Here is a 17,873-nt window from a genome sequence, read left to right on the forward strand (position 1 = left end):
TTTTCTTCATGCTGTAAACATATTTTTCAAGAAATAGATTTTTAAAAGAATTAGAAGAGGAAAATAAGTAAAGTCTGGAGAACAAATAACATAACAATTTGTGTTTTTCATTAACACAGGTACCAGGACCCCTGTGAAGATACCCATGGTTCAATCATCAGGACCTACAGATCCTTCCATGTTAAGGACAATACCAATAATACTGAGAAAGCAAACTGCAGATTGGCAGTGTTAAAGGATAACAACGTGCCCACAGAATATTAAGAAAGAAAACTTCTTTGCAAAAGTTGAAAGAGGGACTACAAATCTCAGTCAAATTACAGACAACAGAGGACAGCATTTGGAAACAACTTCCCGAGGTAAGCACTACTCAGTACCCCACTTCCCTCTGCCCATCCCCCTTTGCAAAGATCTATTACATTAATAAATTTCTTTAAATGCTAAAATCACTTATGAGTGACTAACAGGCCAGGAGCGGCGGCTCATGCCTGCAATCCCAGCACTTTGGGAGGCCGAGACGGGTGACTCACCTGAGGTCAGGAGTTTGAGACCAGCCTGACCAATATGGTGAAACCCCATCTCTACTAAAAATACAAAAATTAGCCGGGCATGATGGAGTGCACCTGAAGTCCCAGCTACTTGGGAGGCTGAGACAGGAGAATTGCTTGAACCCAGGAGGCGGAGTTTCCAGTGAGCTGAGATCGCGCCACTGCATTCCAGCCTGGGCGACACGGCGAGACTCCGTCTCAACAAAATAAATAAACAAGTGACAGCAGTAACTTGCTGTTATCAAAGAAAAAGAAAATTTAGCTAATACAGATTTTTATCAGGAAATCTAAAGAATATTATATCAATGCTATAAGCCTGGTTTTTGTCAAAGTATTCTGCAAATAAAATGGCCACCACTTTATTCTTCTTCCTACTTTAAAAACGTTAACATCCCATACTAACTTCCTAATTCTTATCATATGGCTACAGAACTGGCAGTCTACTCTCAATTTAGCTCAGTCTACAATCCTCAGAGCCTAAAGATTCTTGGTTCAATTTCCAGAGCTTAAAGATCCTTGCAATGTTAAGGCTGGCCATGGTGCCTCATGCCTGTAATCCCAAGCACTTTGGGAGGTTAAGGCAGGTAGATCATTAGAGGTCAGAAGTTCGAGACCAGCCTGGCCAACATGGTGAAACCCCGTCTCTACTGAAAATACAAAAAAAAAGTTAGCCGGAAGCGGTAGTTCACGCCTGTAATCCCAGCTTCTCAGGAGGCTGAATCAAGAGAATCACTTGAACCTGGGAGGCAGAGGTTGCAGTGAGCCCAGATTGTGCCACTGCATTCCAGCCTGAGGGACAGAGTGAGACTCTGTCTCAAAAAAAAAAAAAAAAAATCTTGCAATGTTAAGTTGTTCCACTTTGGAAAAAATTGCATATATGAGGGCAGCAGTGCTGCTACTGAAAATCGTTTTTTTAAAGAAAGTAGTTTTATGACTGCCTTTACCTACTAAAAGAAATACAGCACATAACAGCGAATGGCTTTACTGCAAGTTATGTTGTTTGATACATGCACAAAGATTTCCCAGATACCCTCTGTATATCTATTCCATTTGTAACAATACCATTCACCTTTCTGGATACAGAAACATGAGACGACATTCAAAAGCTTCCAAGGAGTATGTCATGAAAAGCAAATCTCCCTTTCGATCCTGACCCACAGTCATCCAGTTTCTCTACTCAGATGCAGGTGGCAGTTTCTTTCACACACACACACACCCATATGTGTGTCCCTGCCCCATGGCATTATCTATACCTATTGCATTCATTTTAAACTTACCAGAATAAGGTTGAGTCTAAGTAACAAGAATTGTAATGACCCTGGATGCCTTTCTTCTTCCCAATCATTATCTCCAAGCCTTCTTTTTCCATTTTTGGTGGAGTATTTTCTTCTACTACTTCACTTAAGTAGCCTCCAAATGCTGAAAAGATTTTTTTAAAAAAAGTAAATGAAAAGAATTCTTTTAAACTATTACAATATGTATTCCCATAAATATTTTTTCATTTTAAAATGTTTTTGTATTTTGATGCAAAATTTGTTTCTTAACTTTAAGTGGAAAGTAGGCTTTGGTTAACTGCTATTCGACTTGGCTTATAAAAATTGCTATTGTTCATTTTCAACTTCATTTCCTCCAAGATTTAAAAACACACTTTAGAGTATTATGTGTAAAAAGCATCTGTCAAGTAAAATATATTTCCCAAATATTTCACTATTTATCTGAAGATGCTTCATTTTCAAGTTTGAAAAGAAAATGAAAATTCCAAAGTACTATTTCAACATAATAAGAGTGTTTTTCATAAAGATGGCTTTCCTGTTTGCACCTGCTGAGGCCCCAAGATGCTTTTCCACTATTATGTAGAAGTGGAAAGGAACAGCACCAAGAAACTGCCACCAATTACACGTGATGAGGAGAGCTGTCCTCCGGCAATCAGTTGAAATCTACTTCTTACACTAAAATGCTGATTTCTTTGTAAGATACACTCACTGCTGTACTTAAACAAGACACTGTGAGGGAAGTCAGCAAAAAAAAAAAAAAAAAAAAAAGAAGGTCACATTTCAATTTCTACCACCAGTATTGCTGAAAACTAAATGTCTGTCATCAACAGGAAGAGGAAAAACAAATCATACTATTATCCACTTTGTAAGTCCCAAATGCACGTCCTAATACTTTTTTAAGATGTCCCCTCTTAAAACAACTTTCTTATACACCATGCAACATTTTTACTGATTTAAAGCTTAATGAGCGTTGGCAAGAAATATATTAAAACACTGTCACCATCACCTAATATAACATGATATGAGATTAGAATTAGAGTCATTCCAGGTTGTTAAGTAAACAAAAAGCATCCAAATACCTAAAGAGTTACAGCGCTCAATCTGATTGGAAACCGGCTGCAATGATGCAAACCTAGAGTCAGGCCTGCAGCTCTTCAGTTTCACAAACAGCGCCTTCTTCAGGGCACAGGTGAAATACCGAGTGCCTCTGAAGGTTCCATCCGTACAGCCTGCACACTCATCTTCCTGAAAAAGAAATGCTTCAATATGCATTATACCATGCCTTACAGAGACAGTATACAAAGAACTAAGGTTTCTAAGACCTGTTTCTAGTATACCCTTTCTCACCACTCCCTCTTCGCACCTGTACTGAGAACCTTATCAAGAAAAAGGAGTTGAGTAATCAGTGCTTCAGCCCACAGCTACTGATTTAAGAAGTGAATTCCTTAATCCGGCATGAAGTCCTTCTTGTATTTCCTTTCAGAATATATGCTTCAACCTCCCCTGGTTAAACGGGCTTTCCCGCACCATTTCTACAAGCATTAAAACAGGCAGGGAAGGAGAAGGCTATTTATTTTAACCCTCATTCTTGCCTTTCCAACATGCCCCATAAGGTAGTATTCACTAGCATGGAAACAAACAAGAAAAAAAAAAAGAAATACATTTAAATCAGCCAGGTGTGGTGGCTCATGCCCATAATCCTAGCACTTTAGGAGGCCGAGGCAGGCAGATCCCTTGAGTCCAGGAGTTTGAGACCAGCCTGGGCAACATGGCGAAACCCTGTCTCTACTAAATATACAAAAAATTACCAAGCATGGTGGTACATGTCTGTAATTCCAGCTACTCAGGTGACTGAGGCAGGAGAATAGCTTGAGCCCAGGAGGTCGAGGCTGCAGTGAGTCCTGACTGTGCTACTGCACTCCAGTCTGGGCGACAGAGTGAGACTCCATCTCTAAATAAATGCTAAACATACTCAACTTCTCCTTTCCTGATTACAAAATATCAAACGATATGTTCTCCTGATCTTTCCCTCTAGCAAAAGTCTCAAAAGATCTCTAAAAATGGTGATTAATTTTAAAGCCAGTGATATAATTATTAGAACTGACCAGGGGAAGGGGCTGAAGAAGAAAGAGAAAAGCTGATGGCAAATTTGCTTGATTTACTAAATTCTGTCTAATATAAGGAGCCTAAATCGATTGGCCTAAAAATCAACTTTCATTCCTTGAACGTAAATCAACTAACATTAGGACAAGTGGGTCGCAAGCTTCAGGGGCGGCAAAGGGAAGTCAGGCAACATGGTGAGAAAATTATTCTGCAGTGACAGCTTTTCTGACAAATATAACAGTTTGTCAAAAAGCATATAATAGGGTGAAATCTGCACAAAACCTCATAGAGAAAAAAATTGAAATTTTTGGGTCAAGTTAAATTACCAGTTCCAGTCCAGCAAGTACTTCATTCAGTCCTGGTGGCTGACCAATCCAACGGATTACCCCATAGAAAGGAGGGTTCTCCTTAACTTCAGCCAATGAGCCCACTTCTAGACCATGTGAGTTCCCAGGAGGCATGGCCAAGGGTGGACTCTCTTGGACGGGTGCAGTGTTTAGCTCTTCCATCACAGACTGGGCTGACAGAGAAAGTGGACTGTGGCCAATACTTCCATTGGTATTGGGCATCTTTGTGAGACTGAATGGTAAAGAGTGGAATCTGTTCTCAGTGGACAGTGAGTTCACAGGAGGAGGCTGGAGTGGTGGTGAAGAACGGTCAAAGTCTGTAGATATCTCTGTAAGAGATTTTGCAGGGTCTTCTGCAACTAAAAAATTATTTCTAATTAGAGAAATGTATTCAAGGATATTGACTCTGTCTTAGATTTCTAAAAGTTAATATACAGATCTAGTCCAACCGCCCACCTAACCTCCCTGCTATTAATAGTACTATCATAGGCATCACAAAGTTATTATCTCCAACAGTGCTCTCGCTTCTCTCTCCACCTCCATATTTATGCACCTCAGTCAATGGCACCCAATTGTTCAAACCAAAAAAATCTATTATCAGTGGGTATCGTATAGGTGATAGTCTTCGTCCAAAATACAATTAATTGAGAAGGCAGTACAAAAAGATATCAAAAACCTTAAGAAACACTTCTATATAACTAATAGATCAAAAAAGAAATAATACATTTTAACAATAAAGAAAAAGGAGAGAAAAAGTAACAAAGAAAGAAAGAATCCTTGTGGAACATGGCTAAATTAATACTTACAAGGGAATTTTATAGACTTAATTGCTTATTTCAGAAAAAAATAAAAGCTAAATATGAACTCAGCATACAACTTGGGAAGTTAAAAGAACAGAATAACCCTCAAAAAAGTAGAGAAGAATAAACTAAAGAACAGAAACAATAGAAGAGAGAAAACAAACATGCAATAAGAAGTTCAAAGCCAGAATAAACACAAACACAGAATGTAATTTAAGAGAAACCAAATACATGATAAAGAGAGCCACAGCCAAAAGCTATTTACTTAAAATGACTAATACAGCTGACAGGCAAGTATTGCAGATCAATGAGGAAAGAATGAACTTCTTACTAAATGCTGTTGAGATAATTGGTCATCCATATTTTTAAAAAAAATTAAACAGGAATCCTACTCATACTCCACACGAAAATCAGCTCCAGGTGGCTTAAAAACAAACGTGGCAGGCAAAACTCTAAAGGCTGGGAGACCACACAGTCAGGCCTGTTTGCCTTTCCATTCTCATCTCATGAGTGTCATGCCTCTCTCTGTTCTAGTCCCTGGCAAACACTAGCTTCCATTCTTCCACGAGGACTTCCCCTGTGCTAGTTCTTCTCCCGAGGAGGTTCTGGCCCCTTTCACTTTGTCATCTGTCACTCCTCTGGTAAACCTAAGCATGTGTCACTGCCCCAAAGAAACATCCCTAAGACCCTGAGAAAAATCATCTTTGGTGTATTCTCACAGCACCATGCACCTTCACCGCACACACCACCAAGGCAACTCTACTTCAGTGTCTGTGGCTGTTTGATTAATTTCTATCTCAACAACTTAGCAACTGCAAACTCACAAAGGGCACGAACCATGTCTATTTTTTTCTCACCATTTTCATCTTGATGCCTAAAAGAATGCCTGGCAATCATAATCACTCAATAAATATTTGTTGAACAAATTAACAAAGAAGAGAATAAACTAGGTGAAAATGATGTCCCAGGACCAAGGGAAGATAAAATTTTTTAAAAGGGAGTGCTTTAAAGAGGTCAAGAAGGAACCAGACAGAAATCTTCCACCCTAAATAGATCAGTTAAAGGAAAAGAACAAATTACTAATACATTTCTTAAACATTTTAATAATCTTAACAGCAGTCCAGTTCAAACTGTGTACAATATTTTAGTTCAGCAATATCACAAAGAGTGGTCTACTTATTCTGTTTCCAAAAACTACAAATATTGATATAAAAAACCATTTTTCTTTGATGAGTTAAAAAGAAAGGATCATTATAAAGAACATTAAAATTACTGATTACCTTCATCAATGTACCATGTATTTTTTGATTTGGATTGTGGTTGTGAGTCAACAGAAGACCCATTTAAGGTATAAAATAATTCAGATCTGTTTCTATTTCCAGGGTCTGAGGTAGATCCTACAGAACAAGAAAAGTTTCATTTAAAAATAAAGTCAATATAGCATCAAAGTTTTTTTTGGTAAGAGAAATTATGAATATGATGTTAATAACTGTTTACATAACCAATAAATGTATATAAACACAATATGTTTTTTAATTGTCTTCAGCTTTTAAAAATTTAGTAACCATTTTGGCAATATTAAAAATATTTTTCAGCCCAAAAGTCAAGATAGGAGGGAAACAGGAGTAAGTTAAAAGAAAAGCCCACTCATTTTTTAAAAAATGAACTGCTTTAAGAAATTGTTCCACGTACCACAGCTTATTTCTAAACGTCAAAATCACCATTCTCCAGCTTCATAGACCCATTGGTTCACAAATTGAACCTATTATTTTAAAAGAAGGTAATCCTCAAATTCTATATATAAATCAATACACAAATTACGTTTAAAAATAGTTAAGTTTTAAACATTTTGGGATTTTTGGTCATCAAATTCCTTGTGTCTTTGAAAAAATCAAGCACTATTATTTCTTATAGATTGGATTTATTATACATGAGAGGGCGAGTGTAGCTATGCCACAGCCATTTCACGACATTACCTTGCCTCAGTATTAATTCAAGGACATGCCACACACAGTGGGGGGCAGTGGGCTCTCCAGAACCCACAAAAAAGCTGATTTCCCTTTTCAAATTAAAGCAGGTAGCTGTACATTTTATAACTTTAAGATCTACTACAATACAATTAACATGCCATAGCTTAAGAAAATCTTTAGTCTGTTTCTATTTAAGTGAGAGTAGCAAGTTTGAGCTATCCTATATAGATCTATAGGTTAACATAAAAAAGACTGTTACCTATATATCCTGCAATTAATCCTAAGTCTTCCAGGCCCCAATGTCACACAAAATAATTCTTAAAGTACAATTTCCTTTCAAAAGAGCCAAAATTGTAATAATTGAGGAAAAAATATCCTTTTCTTAACTCGCATCTGAGTTAACAAAAATTCTCAGAGCCTTTTTAATGAGCTCTTTGGCATGTATAAGTACTATTCTATAAATCTATGAAGTATGTGGAAGCTAACAAAAAAAAGAGCTGTAAGCTTCACACATATTGTGAGGAAGCTTCTGGGAAAGAGAAGAAATTTTCGCTTAGCAGTTTGGGATTTAATTTGTGCCACATCTAGTTAGTAAAATCCATTTAATTAATCTCTAGTGTACTTTATCCTATATAACATTATCCATATAGGATTATTCTACACAGTTGCAATCCTAAACTATACATACAAATATTCCAAGTAAGGAGTTCCAAAAACCAGTTGATTATAGATCAGCAAAACACACAAGACCTTATGGGGAACTCTTCCTGAGGTAAAAAAGGCTGGGAACACTTGGCTTAAGCAACAGTATTTATATACGAGCTTTAGTTTCACTACTAAAAATGTTTGAAAGAAAAAAAGTCTACATACATGTTCAGAAGTAATAGCTTATAATCTTTTCTAATGCTATGGCAAGTTAGGCATTATATAAATTACTAAAGGTTATATGCTATTAATCCATACCCGTAGCCTTTGGTTTATTATGACTGGATGAACCTTTGTCCCCAACACCTCTTGACATAAAGGCAAGTTTGGGAGGCCTCCTTTCCTGTGTCACGCTCTCTGAAACAGTAAACATGTTTTTTAAAGATAAAGGCAAATTCTTATAGAAGAGAAACAATCTACAAAGCAATGACAGTTAACAAAAAAAAAAACCCTCTTTCTACAAAAAGGCAGAATTTTCAGTTTTATGAATTCTTTTTAAAGGCCATCAAAAGTATTGAAAAAGATAATACCATGGGGGAAAAATCAATGCTGCATTTCAAAATGTAATTCCTATAAGAAAACACCCTCTCAAAATACAATTCCGCTAAATGCTTTAACCTCTTGAAAATTTAATCGCTTGTAGTCAATTTTATTTGATCTCTTAAAACACTGCAAACAAAATCTTACTCAGTTTTTTACAGCATTTCCCAAATCAGCAGGCCTAGAACACCCCGGTGTATTATGAAGTGTTTTGAACTCAAATATTTCTTGAAGATGCTGAGATAAACAAAGATAAACAATTTCTTCACTACATGGAACCAGAGCCTTTAATACGCTAATGTGCATTGTGAATTGCTCAGGGAGAAGCAAAATAAACTTATTGACAAAAATTTTTATGCCACTTTGCTTAGCATCTCAGATTAATATAGTTCATGAACACAGTTTGAAAAAAGCCTGGTTAGGAATATGTATCATGGTTAGGAAAGTTCTGGTTAAGAATATATATCTGCTTTTAAAAACTTGTATGTTAAGAATAACACAGATGTGTATACAAACACTTATACATATAAAAGAGGAAAACATAGAGAATTATACATAGATTAAAAATACAGAAAGCCAGAGACATACAACAATATATTTGAAGAAAACACTCACAATTATTTCTGAAATATAGGTATAATAAGTGTGGCAAACTTGTTTCGAATACAAAGACCACTCTAGACCTTAAAGCCCAGCAATGATCATAAAATACTCCTAAATACTGATCAAGGGTATGTAGAAGAGGCAGTGTGAAAAGTTCTTCCTTTGAAAAATTCAACAATACATCCGTGGAGTCCAACACGACACTTAGGAGTCATACCTGATAAAGCTGTGTGTCAGCAAAAACGGTATCACCCACAGTGGATTTGAGGACAGAAAGAAAGAAATAGGAAAATTTTTACATTTTAAACACAAGGAAAAGACTTTTCTTAAAAAAAGAGGAAATTATACTAAATGAATTATATGTAAATACTTGGTAACTTTTTTCCATGGTTGAAAGAGGAGGGGGATGTGTTATTAAACTATATCTTAAACATCTCATAATATGATCCAATAGAATATGAAAATATTTTAATTCAAAAATTACACCAATTAACCATGATTTCGATCAAGTGATATAATAAGAGAAAAGCTATGTACTAACACTGTGGTCCCCACTTATCCAGACTTTTACCTTCCATGGTTCCAGTTACCCACAGTCAACCACTGTCCAAAAATATTAAATAAAAAATTGCAGAAACAGACAATTCGTAAGTTTTAGGTTGCATGCTGTTCTGAGTATTATAACGAAATCTTGCAACATCCTAATCCATAACCCCTGGACTTGACCCATCCCCCTGTCCAACATCTCCACATTGTGTCTACTCCCTGCCTTGTTAGTCACTTAGTAGCCACCTCAATCAACAGATCAACTATTGCAGTATCACAGTGCTTACGTTCAAGTCACCCTTATTTTACTTAATAATAGTCCTGAAGTACAAGAGTAGTGATGTTGCCATATTGTTATTATTGTCTCTTCTCTGATTAATTATTGTTTTTAATATCTTATTGTGCCTAATATATAAATTAAACTTTATCAGAGGCATGAATGTAGAGGAAAAACACAGTATACGTAGGGTTCGGTACTATCCATAGTCTCAGGTATTCACTGGGGGTCTTGCAAGTATCCCTTGATGAAAGAGGAGGCTACTGTTCTTTTATGATGTTGTCATTCAGATATCTTTGAATAGCACCCATGACAGCTACTTCAGAAGGAAAATCTTAGTCACTGAGAAGAGTTCCCAAATTATAGCATATAAATTTACTAAAGAAAAACAACTCCCACTATTAACTGTAATTAACTGCATATAACATTTTTTAAGTATGTTCACATGTATATCACGACATAGATCCATTATATAGTTAGTAACCATTATAACAAATGCAGCAAGTGCTCTTCCCTTTGTTAGGCTTTGAAGGCAGCCTGGCAGGATTGGAGGGCCAACTGGACGGCCGGTGGTGACAGTTCTGCAGGTGACACTAGGGAGGAGCTCCAAAGATTAGGAATGTGAGCAGGAGGGCATTGGAGTTGGAAACTGTAGCTACCTTCTGCCAAAGGCTGTCTGAGAGGGGGGTCAAATATCAGCTCTAAAGAAGAGGACATTCCATCAGAATTCTATACAAAGGGGCACAAACCACCTCTAATTGCCCTCCAGCAATTACACACCAAATATTTCTTGTTACTTTGTCACAACTGTGTTGATGGCCCAAAACTACTTGGGTCATGAAGCAAAACTTTCAAACTTAAATGAATTATAAGTGTACCAACTCTGGAAAAGATAAATTTGGGCTGGAAAACAAGGTAAGAAATAAATTCAGCTGGCAATTTTGTGTGATTAAAACAATCCTGATTAAAGATATTAAAAGATATAGAAGATAAGCCCGCCAAACAGCACGTGTAAAAATGTACAGAGCAGCCCTATTCATTCTAATCAAAAGCTGGAAACAAGCTATTCTACAGAAGAATAGAGAAACAAATTATGGCCTATTCATACAATGGAATACTACATAGCAATAAAAAAAGGAATAAACTACTGATAAACAGGGCAACATGGACATTGTGTTCAGCAAAAGAAACCAAACCAAAAGTATCCATTATATATACACAGCAAGACTGCATTTAAATGATAAAATTCACAGCTTATCCATCACTTGTTGATTTAACCAGGAAAAAAAAAATCCCTTGGAGAACCTTGAGCAGGAAATCATAACAATAAACTAGTGAACAAGTTACTGTTCAAATCAAATGAAATGTCTATGAATTTGAATGACCCAGTAAATTAAGAGAAATTGTTTAATTAATGTACCGCTTAACATCAGCAGCCACAAGAGCATAATTCAGACTCAAATGAGAATTTAACATCCACAGAAATCTTGTGAAGAAAATACAGTTTACTTGAGTCGAATGAGGTATTATTAAATCCGATACCAGAAATATCTTACATAGCAACTATTCAAAAATCTCTAAAAGGTTGGGTTCCTGATCAGAATAAATATTTTCCATAATAGTATATGAAAAATTATTCAAGAAATGCTTGAAGGTGCCATACAGATAACACCAAAAGTTGCATGCTGAGATATGGTGCTTCAAATTATCCTTCTTCAGGGCTCCAGCTCTAACTGTCTCATAGGACCAGGAGTACTGCCTGGCAACATTCATGGTGACTCCGATTGACAAGCAATCTCTATGAAAGCCATGTATTACTGTCTATCAAAATGTAAAATGCATATAGCCTTTGGCCTAGCAATTCTACTCCTAGGAAGTTATCTTTTTATACTGGCACACATGCTAACTGATACATAGATACGAAGTTATTCACTGAAGCACTGTTTATAACAGCAAAAGATTGAAAACAACCTAAATGCTCATCAGTAGGAGGCTGGTTCAAAAACTATGGTACATGCATAAAACGAAATATAATGCAATGATTTAAACAAAAGACTAAGTATACAACTTACGTACTAATATGAAATAATCTCTAATATCTATTGTTAAGTTAAAAAGGAAGGTGCAACTTCCACTTCTGGGAAGATAAAGTAGATGTACTTCCTATTTCTCTTGCTAAGTACAACTAAAATCTCTAGACATAATATATAAAACAAATATAAGAAGACTTTGAAAGGTAGAGATGAGAAGGTAGACCAGCTAGGAACCTCAAGACCTAAGAAATAACATCGCCGAGATTTCCCTCTGGGATTTCTTCTTGACTACATTCTTATCCCATACTTAGAGCTAAAAAAATCAGCACCCTGGAAACATCAATAGGCACAGACAAAAGAAGGCCCCAACAAAAGTTCTGCTCTCTCTGGCCAAAGGATATCAATTCTCTCCAAAGTAATATACAGGTTTAATGCAATTCCTATCAAAATCTCAAGAAGATTTTGTATAGATGTACACAAGATTACTCTAAAATGCACATGGAAAGGCAAAAGATCTAGAATAACTAAAATAATTTTGGAAAAGAAGAACAAAGTAGGAGGAATTAGTTGAATAGATTGCAAGACTTACTAGTTAGCCACAGTGATCGAGACTGTGGTATGGGCAGTAGGACAGACACATAGATCAATGGAACAGAATGGAGAACCAAGAAATAGACCCACATAAATATACCCAACTGAATTTTGGCAAAGGTAGAAAAATAATTCAATGGAAGAAAGAGTCTTTTCAACAAATAGTGATGGAGCAATTAGATATCCATAGATTTTTTTAAAAAAAGAAATTCTACTTAAGTCTCACACCTTATATAAAATTAACTCAAAATAGATTATAGACTTAAATGTAAAAAGTAAATCTATGAAACTTTTTGGAAAACAGAGAACAAGGATTCAAAGAAATTAGAACCCTCATACATTGCAGCTGGAAGAGTAAATGGTGCAGCTCCTTCGGAAAACCATTCGGCAGTTCCACAAGTGACTAAACACAGGGTCACCATATGATCCAGCAATTCCACTCCTAGGCAGTACCCAACAGAACTGAAAACAGATGTCCACAGAATAACTTGTATATGAATGTTCACAGCAGCATTTTTAATAATAGTCAAAAACTAGAAACTGACATCCATTGACTGAAAAATGGATAAACAAAATATGGCAGATCCATTTATTGGAATATTATTCAACCATAAAGAAGGTTAGAGTACTGATTTTGCTATCACATGGATGAACCCTGAAAAGATTATGCTTAATTGAAGAAGCCAGACACAAAAACCACATATCTTTTATTCTATTTATGTGAAATGTCCAGAATAGGCAAATCTGTAGCGACAGAAAGCAGATCAGTGGTTGTCAGGGTCTTAGGGTAAGAGACAATGGGAAGTAACTGCTAAATGCGTGCTGGATTCCCATGAAAATGTTCTGGAACTGGATAGTGGTGAGGGTTGCACAACATATTATATTTCAATTTTTAAAAGCTTAGGAGAAAATCTTCCATATGTAGAGCTAAACAAAAGTTGTTAAACTTCACACAAAAGCTTGATCTATACAAGAAAAACTTTATAAATTGGATGTCATAAAAATAAAAATCTTTGTACTCTGTAAAAGACCCTATTAAGAGGATGAAAAGACAAGCTACACATTGGGAGATAGATGTGCAAACCATATATCAAACGAAGAATTAGTATCTAGAATACATAAAGAATTCTCAAAACTCAACAGTAAAAAAGCATAGGATCCAATGAGAACCTGGGCAAAAAAGATGAGGACATCTTTCACTCAAGAATATATACGAAGGCTGGGCGCAGTGGCTCATGCCTGTAATCCCAGCACTTTGGGAAGCTGAGGCGGGTGGATCACTTGAGGTCAGGAGTTCGAGACCAGCCTGGCCAACATGGTGAAACCCTCTTTCTACTAAAAACACAAAAATTAGCTGGGCGTGGTGGTGCACACCTGTAATCCCAGCTACTCGGGAGGCTGAGGCAGGAAAATCACTTGAACCCAGGAGGCGGAGGTTACAGTGAGCCGAGATCACGCCACTGCACTCCAGCCTGGGTGACACAGCAAGACTCCATCTCAAAAAAAAAAGAAAAGAAAAAGAATATATACAGATGACAGTGAGCACACGGAATGATGTTCAGCATCAGCAGCCATCAGGTAAACTCAAATCAAAATCACAATGAGATACAACTACAAATCTCTCTGAATGGCTAAAATTAAAAATAGGGTAAACACCAAATGCTGGAAAGGATACAGAGAAACCAGGTTACCCATATATTGCCAGTGGTAAAGTAAAAGAGTACAGTCGCTCTGGAAAACAGTTTAGCAGTTTCTTAAGAAACTAAATTTGCAAATATCAGCGAATACACACTTGGACAATTATGTCCAAGAAATAAAGATTTATGTGCACTCAAGAAACTACACACAAATATTTATAAAAGCATTATTCATAATAGCCAAAAACTGGAAACAAACCAGATGTCCTTCAATGGGTAAACAGTTAAACAAATTGATACATCCATAATATGGAATATTACTCAGGAATAAACAGGAACAATCCATGGATATATAAAATAATACAGATATATCTCCAGAGAATTATGCTGAGTGAAAAAAGAGCCAGTCTCAAAAGGCTACATACTGTACAACTCCATTTATGTAACATTCTTGAAATGACTGAATTATAGAAATGGAGAGCGGATGAGTGGTTGTCAGAGGTTAAGGATGGGGCAGGAGTAAGAGGGAATTCGTGCAGCAATAAAAGGGCAACATAAGAGATCTTTGTGGGATGGGAATGTTCTGCTTCTTGATCATATCAGGGTCAACATTCTGGTTGTGATGTTGCACAGGTCTTGTTTTACAAGATGTTACCACTGGGAAAAATTGGCTAAAGGGCACACAGGATCCCTCTCTCTGCATGTGAATCTATAATAATCTGAAATGCTGTAAATTATATATCTGAAAAACGACTTGTATTCAGAATTTATAAATAACTGTCAAAACCCAATCATAAAGAAGCAATTAATAATTGGCCAAAGACTTTCACAGATACTAAACCAAAGAAGATATATAGATGACAAATATGCACACGGAAAGATGTTTGATATCACTGGTCACCAATGAAGCACAGAGTAAAACCACAATTAGATGTTACTAAAATTTTAAAAACTGATCACACCAAGTGTTGGCAAAGATATGGAAGAACCGTATCTCTCATATACTGCTTCTGGGAATGTAAAATAATGCAACCACTTTGGAAACACAGCTTGGAAGGTTTGGGGGTTTTATTTAAGTTAACAATCACCTATGATATTACCGGCCATTCCACATCTAGGTAGGTACCCAAGTGAAATGAAGGCATATGTCCATACAAAGATTCATACACAAATTTTCATAGCAGCATTATTCATAATAGCCAAAAACTGAAAACAATTCAAGTGTCCATCAACAAGTGAATGGATATAGAAACTAGTATAACCATATCAACAATAAAAAGGACAACATGGATGAATAAAACATAATTATGTCGAGTGAAATAAGCCAGACAAAAAAGAATGCATCCTGAGTTATTCCACTTCTGTAAAATACTTAAAAATGTGAACAAGTGTATGCTGACGTAAAGAAGACCAGTGGTTGTCTGAATGTAGGGGGTGGGAGGACAGGAAGAGGCAGAGGGCGGGATCCCAAGGGACATACTTTGGGGTGATGAATATGTTCACTATCCTGATCATAGAGATCATCAAAAAAAAATAGCATTATACTCCCAACCCCCACAACTAGAACAGAAGACACAGGTTGAACTAGAAAAGCAGAAATGTATAATTGTGGGGTGGTGCTAATTGATATGCTTCATCATAGCAACTTCAAGAACGTGAACATAATGTCAAATTAGATATGTTAGCAGTGTTTTTAACCATTTAGAACAGAAATATAAGAGAGAAACAATTTTATAACAGGTTTAAGATTCCTGCATCTTTCAATCAAAGGTATCTTTCAGAAGCAATTGATAGAATTCTTTCCTAAGCTTCCCAGCTGTTCAACTGCTCCAAAAAGAATCTTTTTTCTTTTTTAACTGCTGGAAATATTAATTTTGTTTTACAGATGAAGGTAATTGGGCAAGAAAAAGAAACTAAGGAACTAAAGGAGACGCTTTGACTTTTTTTTCCCCTCAAGAAAAGAGTCCTAATGATGACATGAAAGGCAGATGAAGACTCATTTAAATAAACTAAATTAATTTTCATTTAAACAACTTTAGTTTTTAAAGTCTATTTGCAAGCTTTATTTTGTTGACAAATAAGTGTAATTTATGTATTATGTTATAAAAGCTGGTATCATTCTTAATTATCTCCTATTGAGGGTTTATGAAAATCAAGCTTTAAAAGAAAAAAAAAATACCATTCTTTTCCTTTCTCTTCACTGCTCTGGGCCAGCAATACTGACAATGATAACTACTGATTTAGAAGATCAAAGTGTGCCTGACAAGTGACACCCAAGATATTCATGTAACTAATTTTTATTATTTTAATCCTCCACCAATATTTTAACAAAACAAAACTGTAAATGTTTTTAAGATAAATACTACTAATGAAGAATTCCTTGTCAGGTTATATTCTAGGAAAAATAGAAAGGGTGGTTTTTTTCTTTGCTTTTCTTTTTAAGTGCTACTGTAGAACCCAAGATAATTTACATTTCAAACCAAATTGAGATGTGGAAAAAATAGACAGAAGGAAATACAGCTCTAGAGTGTGTGTGTGGGAGAAAGCACTTCAAGTATTTATTCTACAGCCAACTGAGAAAAACAATCAATTATACATAAGCCAACTTCATAGTTCAGGTATCTCAATCTTAAATTATAATACTAAACTAACGATTTCCCTAGTCTCCTAACTTATTCAATATAATGAATTGCATTCAGTTGTAAAATGTAAAATTCAAAGAAATGCAATTAAGGTAGGTAAAGAGAACGGTTACTGTCAATCTAAAATGCTTTTTTTTTTTTAATTATTTTTTGAGCTTTCAAAAGTACCCTTTGGAAATTTAAAAAAAAAAAAAAAATTGAAACCCACAAACCCACACAGGCATACCCCGGAAATACTGCAGGTTCTGTTCAAGACCACCACAATAAAGCAAATATCACAATAAAGCAAGTCACACAAGTGTTTTTGTTTCCCAGTGCATATGAAAGTTATGTTTACACTATACTGTAGTCCATTATGTGTGCAATATCATTATTAAAAATAATGTATATACCTTGATTTAAAAAATATTTCATTGCTAAAAAATATTAATGATTATCTGAGCCTTCGAGGAGTCATAGTCTTTTTGCTGGCAGAGGCTCTTGCCTCAGTGTGGATGGGTGCTGACTGATCACGGTGATGGTTGCTGAAGGTTGGAGTGACTGTGGCAAATTTCCTAAAATAAGACAACAGTGAAGTTGGCTCTTTCATAAAAGATTTCTCTGTAGCATGTGATACTGTTTGACAGCATTTTACTCACAATAGAAATTCTTTCAAAACTGGAGTTAATCCTTTCCCAAGCCCTGCTGCTTCTTTACTAAGTTTATGGAATATTCTAAATCCTCTGTTGTCATCTCAACAATGTTAACAGTATCCTCACCAGGAGTTGATGTCATCTCGATGAACCACTTTTCCTTTCTTCATCCATTCAAGTTTGATCATGAGATTGCAGCAACTCAGTCAAGTACATTTTCAGGCTCCACCTCTACTTCTAGTTCTTTTGCTATTTCTACCACATCTACAGTTATTTTTTCCACTGAAATCTTCAATCCCTCAAAGTCATCCATGAGGGTTGGAATCAACTTCTCCCAAACTCCTGTTAATGTTGACATTTTGACCTCCTCCCATGAATCATGAATGTTCTTAATGGTATCTAGAATGGTGAATTCTTTTCAGACAGTTTTCAATTGACTTTGCCCAGTCTATCAGAGGAATCCTCATCTATGGCAGCCTTACAAAATGTGTTTCTGAAATAAAACTTGCAAATAGAAATTATTCCTTGATCCATATGCTGCAGAACAGATATTGTGCTAGCGGGCATGAAAATAACATTAATCTCCTTGTGCATCTCCATCAAAGCTCTTGAGTAACCAGGTGCA

At 36.0% G+C, this 17,873-nt stretch overlaps 1 protein-coding gene across 3 annotated transcripts in view; it reads right to left on the reverse strand.

Annotated features, from left to right (window-relative positions):
- Positions 1-17,873, reverse strand: part of CYLD (CYLD lysine 63 deubiquitinase) — a 59,559-nt gene that overhangs the window by 18,122 nt on the left and 23,564 nt on the right. For all 3 annotated transcript variants that reach the window (XM_003263044.4, XM_030797221.1, XM_030797213.1), the window contains exons 6-10: positions 8,006-8,104; positions 6,353-6,469; positions 4,252-4,631; positions 2,902-3,067; positions 1,826-1,967 (exon numbers count right to left, since the gene is read on the reverse strand). In XM_003263044.4, coding sequence (XP_003263092.1) covers positions 1,826-1,967; positions 2,902-3,067; positions 4,252-4,631; positions 6,353-6,469; positions 8,006-8,104 — 904 coding nt within the window. The remainder of the gene's footprint in view (positions 1-1,825; positions 1,968-2,901; positions 3,068-4,251; positions 4,632-6,352; positions 6,470-8,005; positions 8,105-17,873) is intronic.

The sequence above is a fragment of the Nomascus leucogenys genome, chromosome 2 (genome assembly GCF_006542625.1).
Source record: "Nomascus leucogenys isolate Asia chromosome 2, Asia_NLE_v1, whole genome shotgun sequence".
In the NCBI taxonomy this organism is placed as follows: domain Eukaryota; kingdom Metazoa; phylum Chordata; class Mammalia; order Primates; family Hylobatidae; genus Nomascus; species Nomascus leucogenys.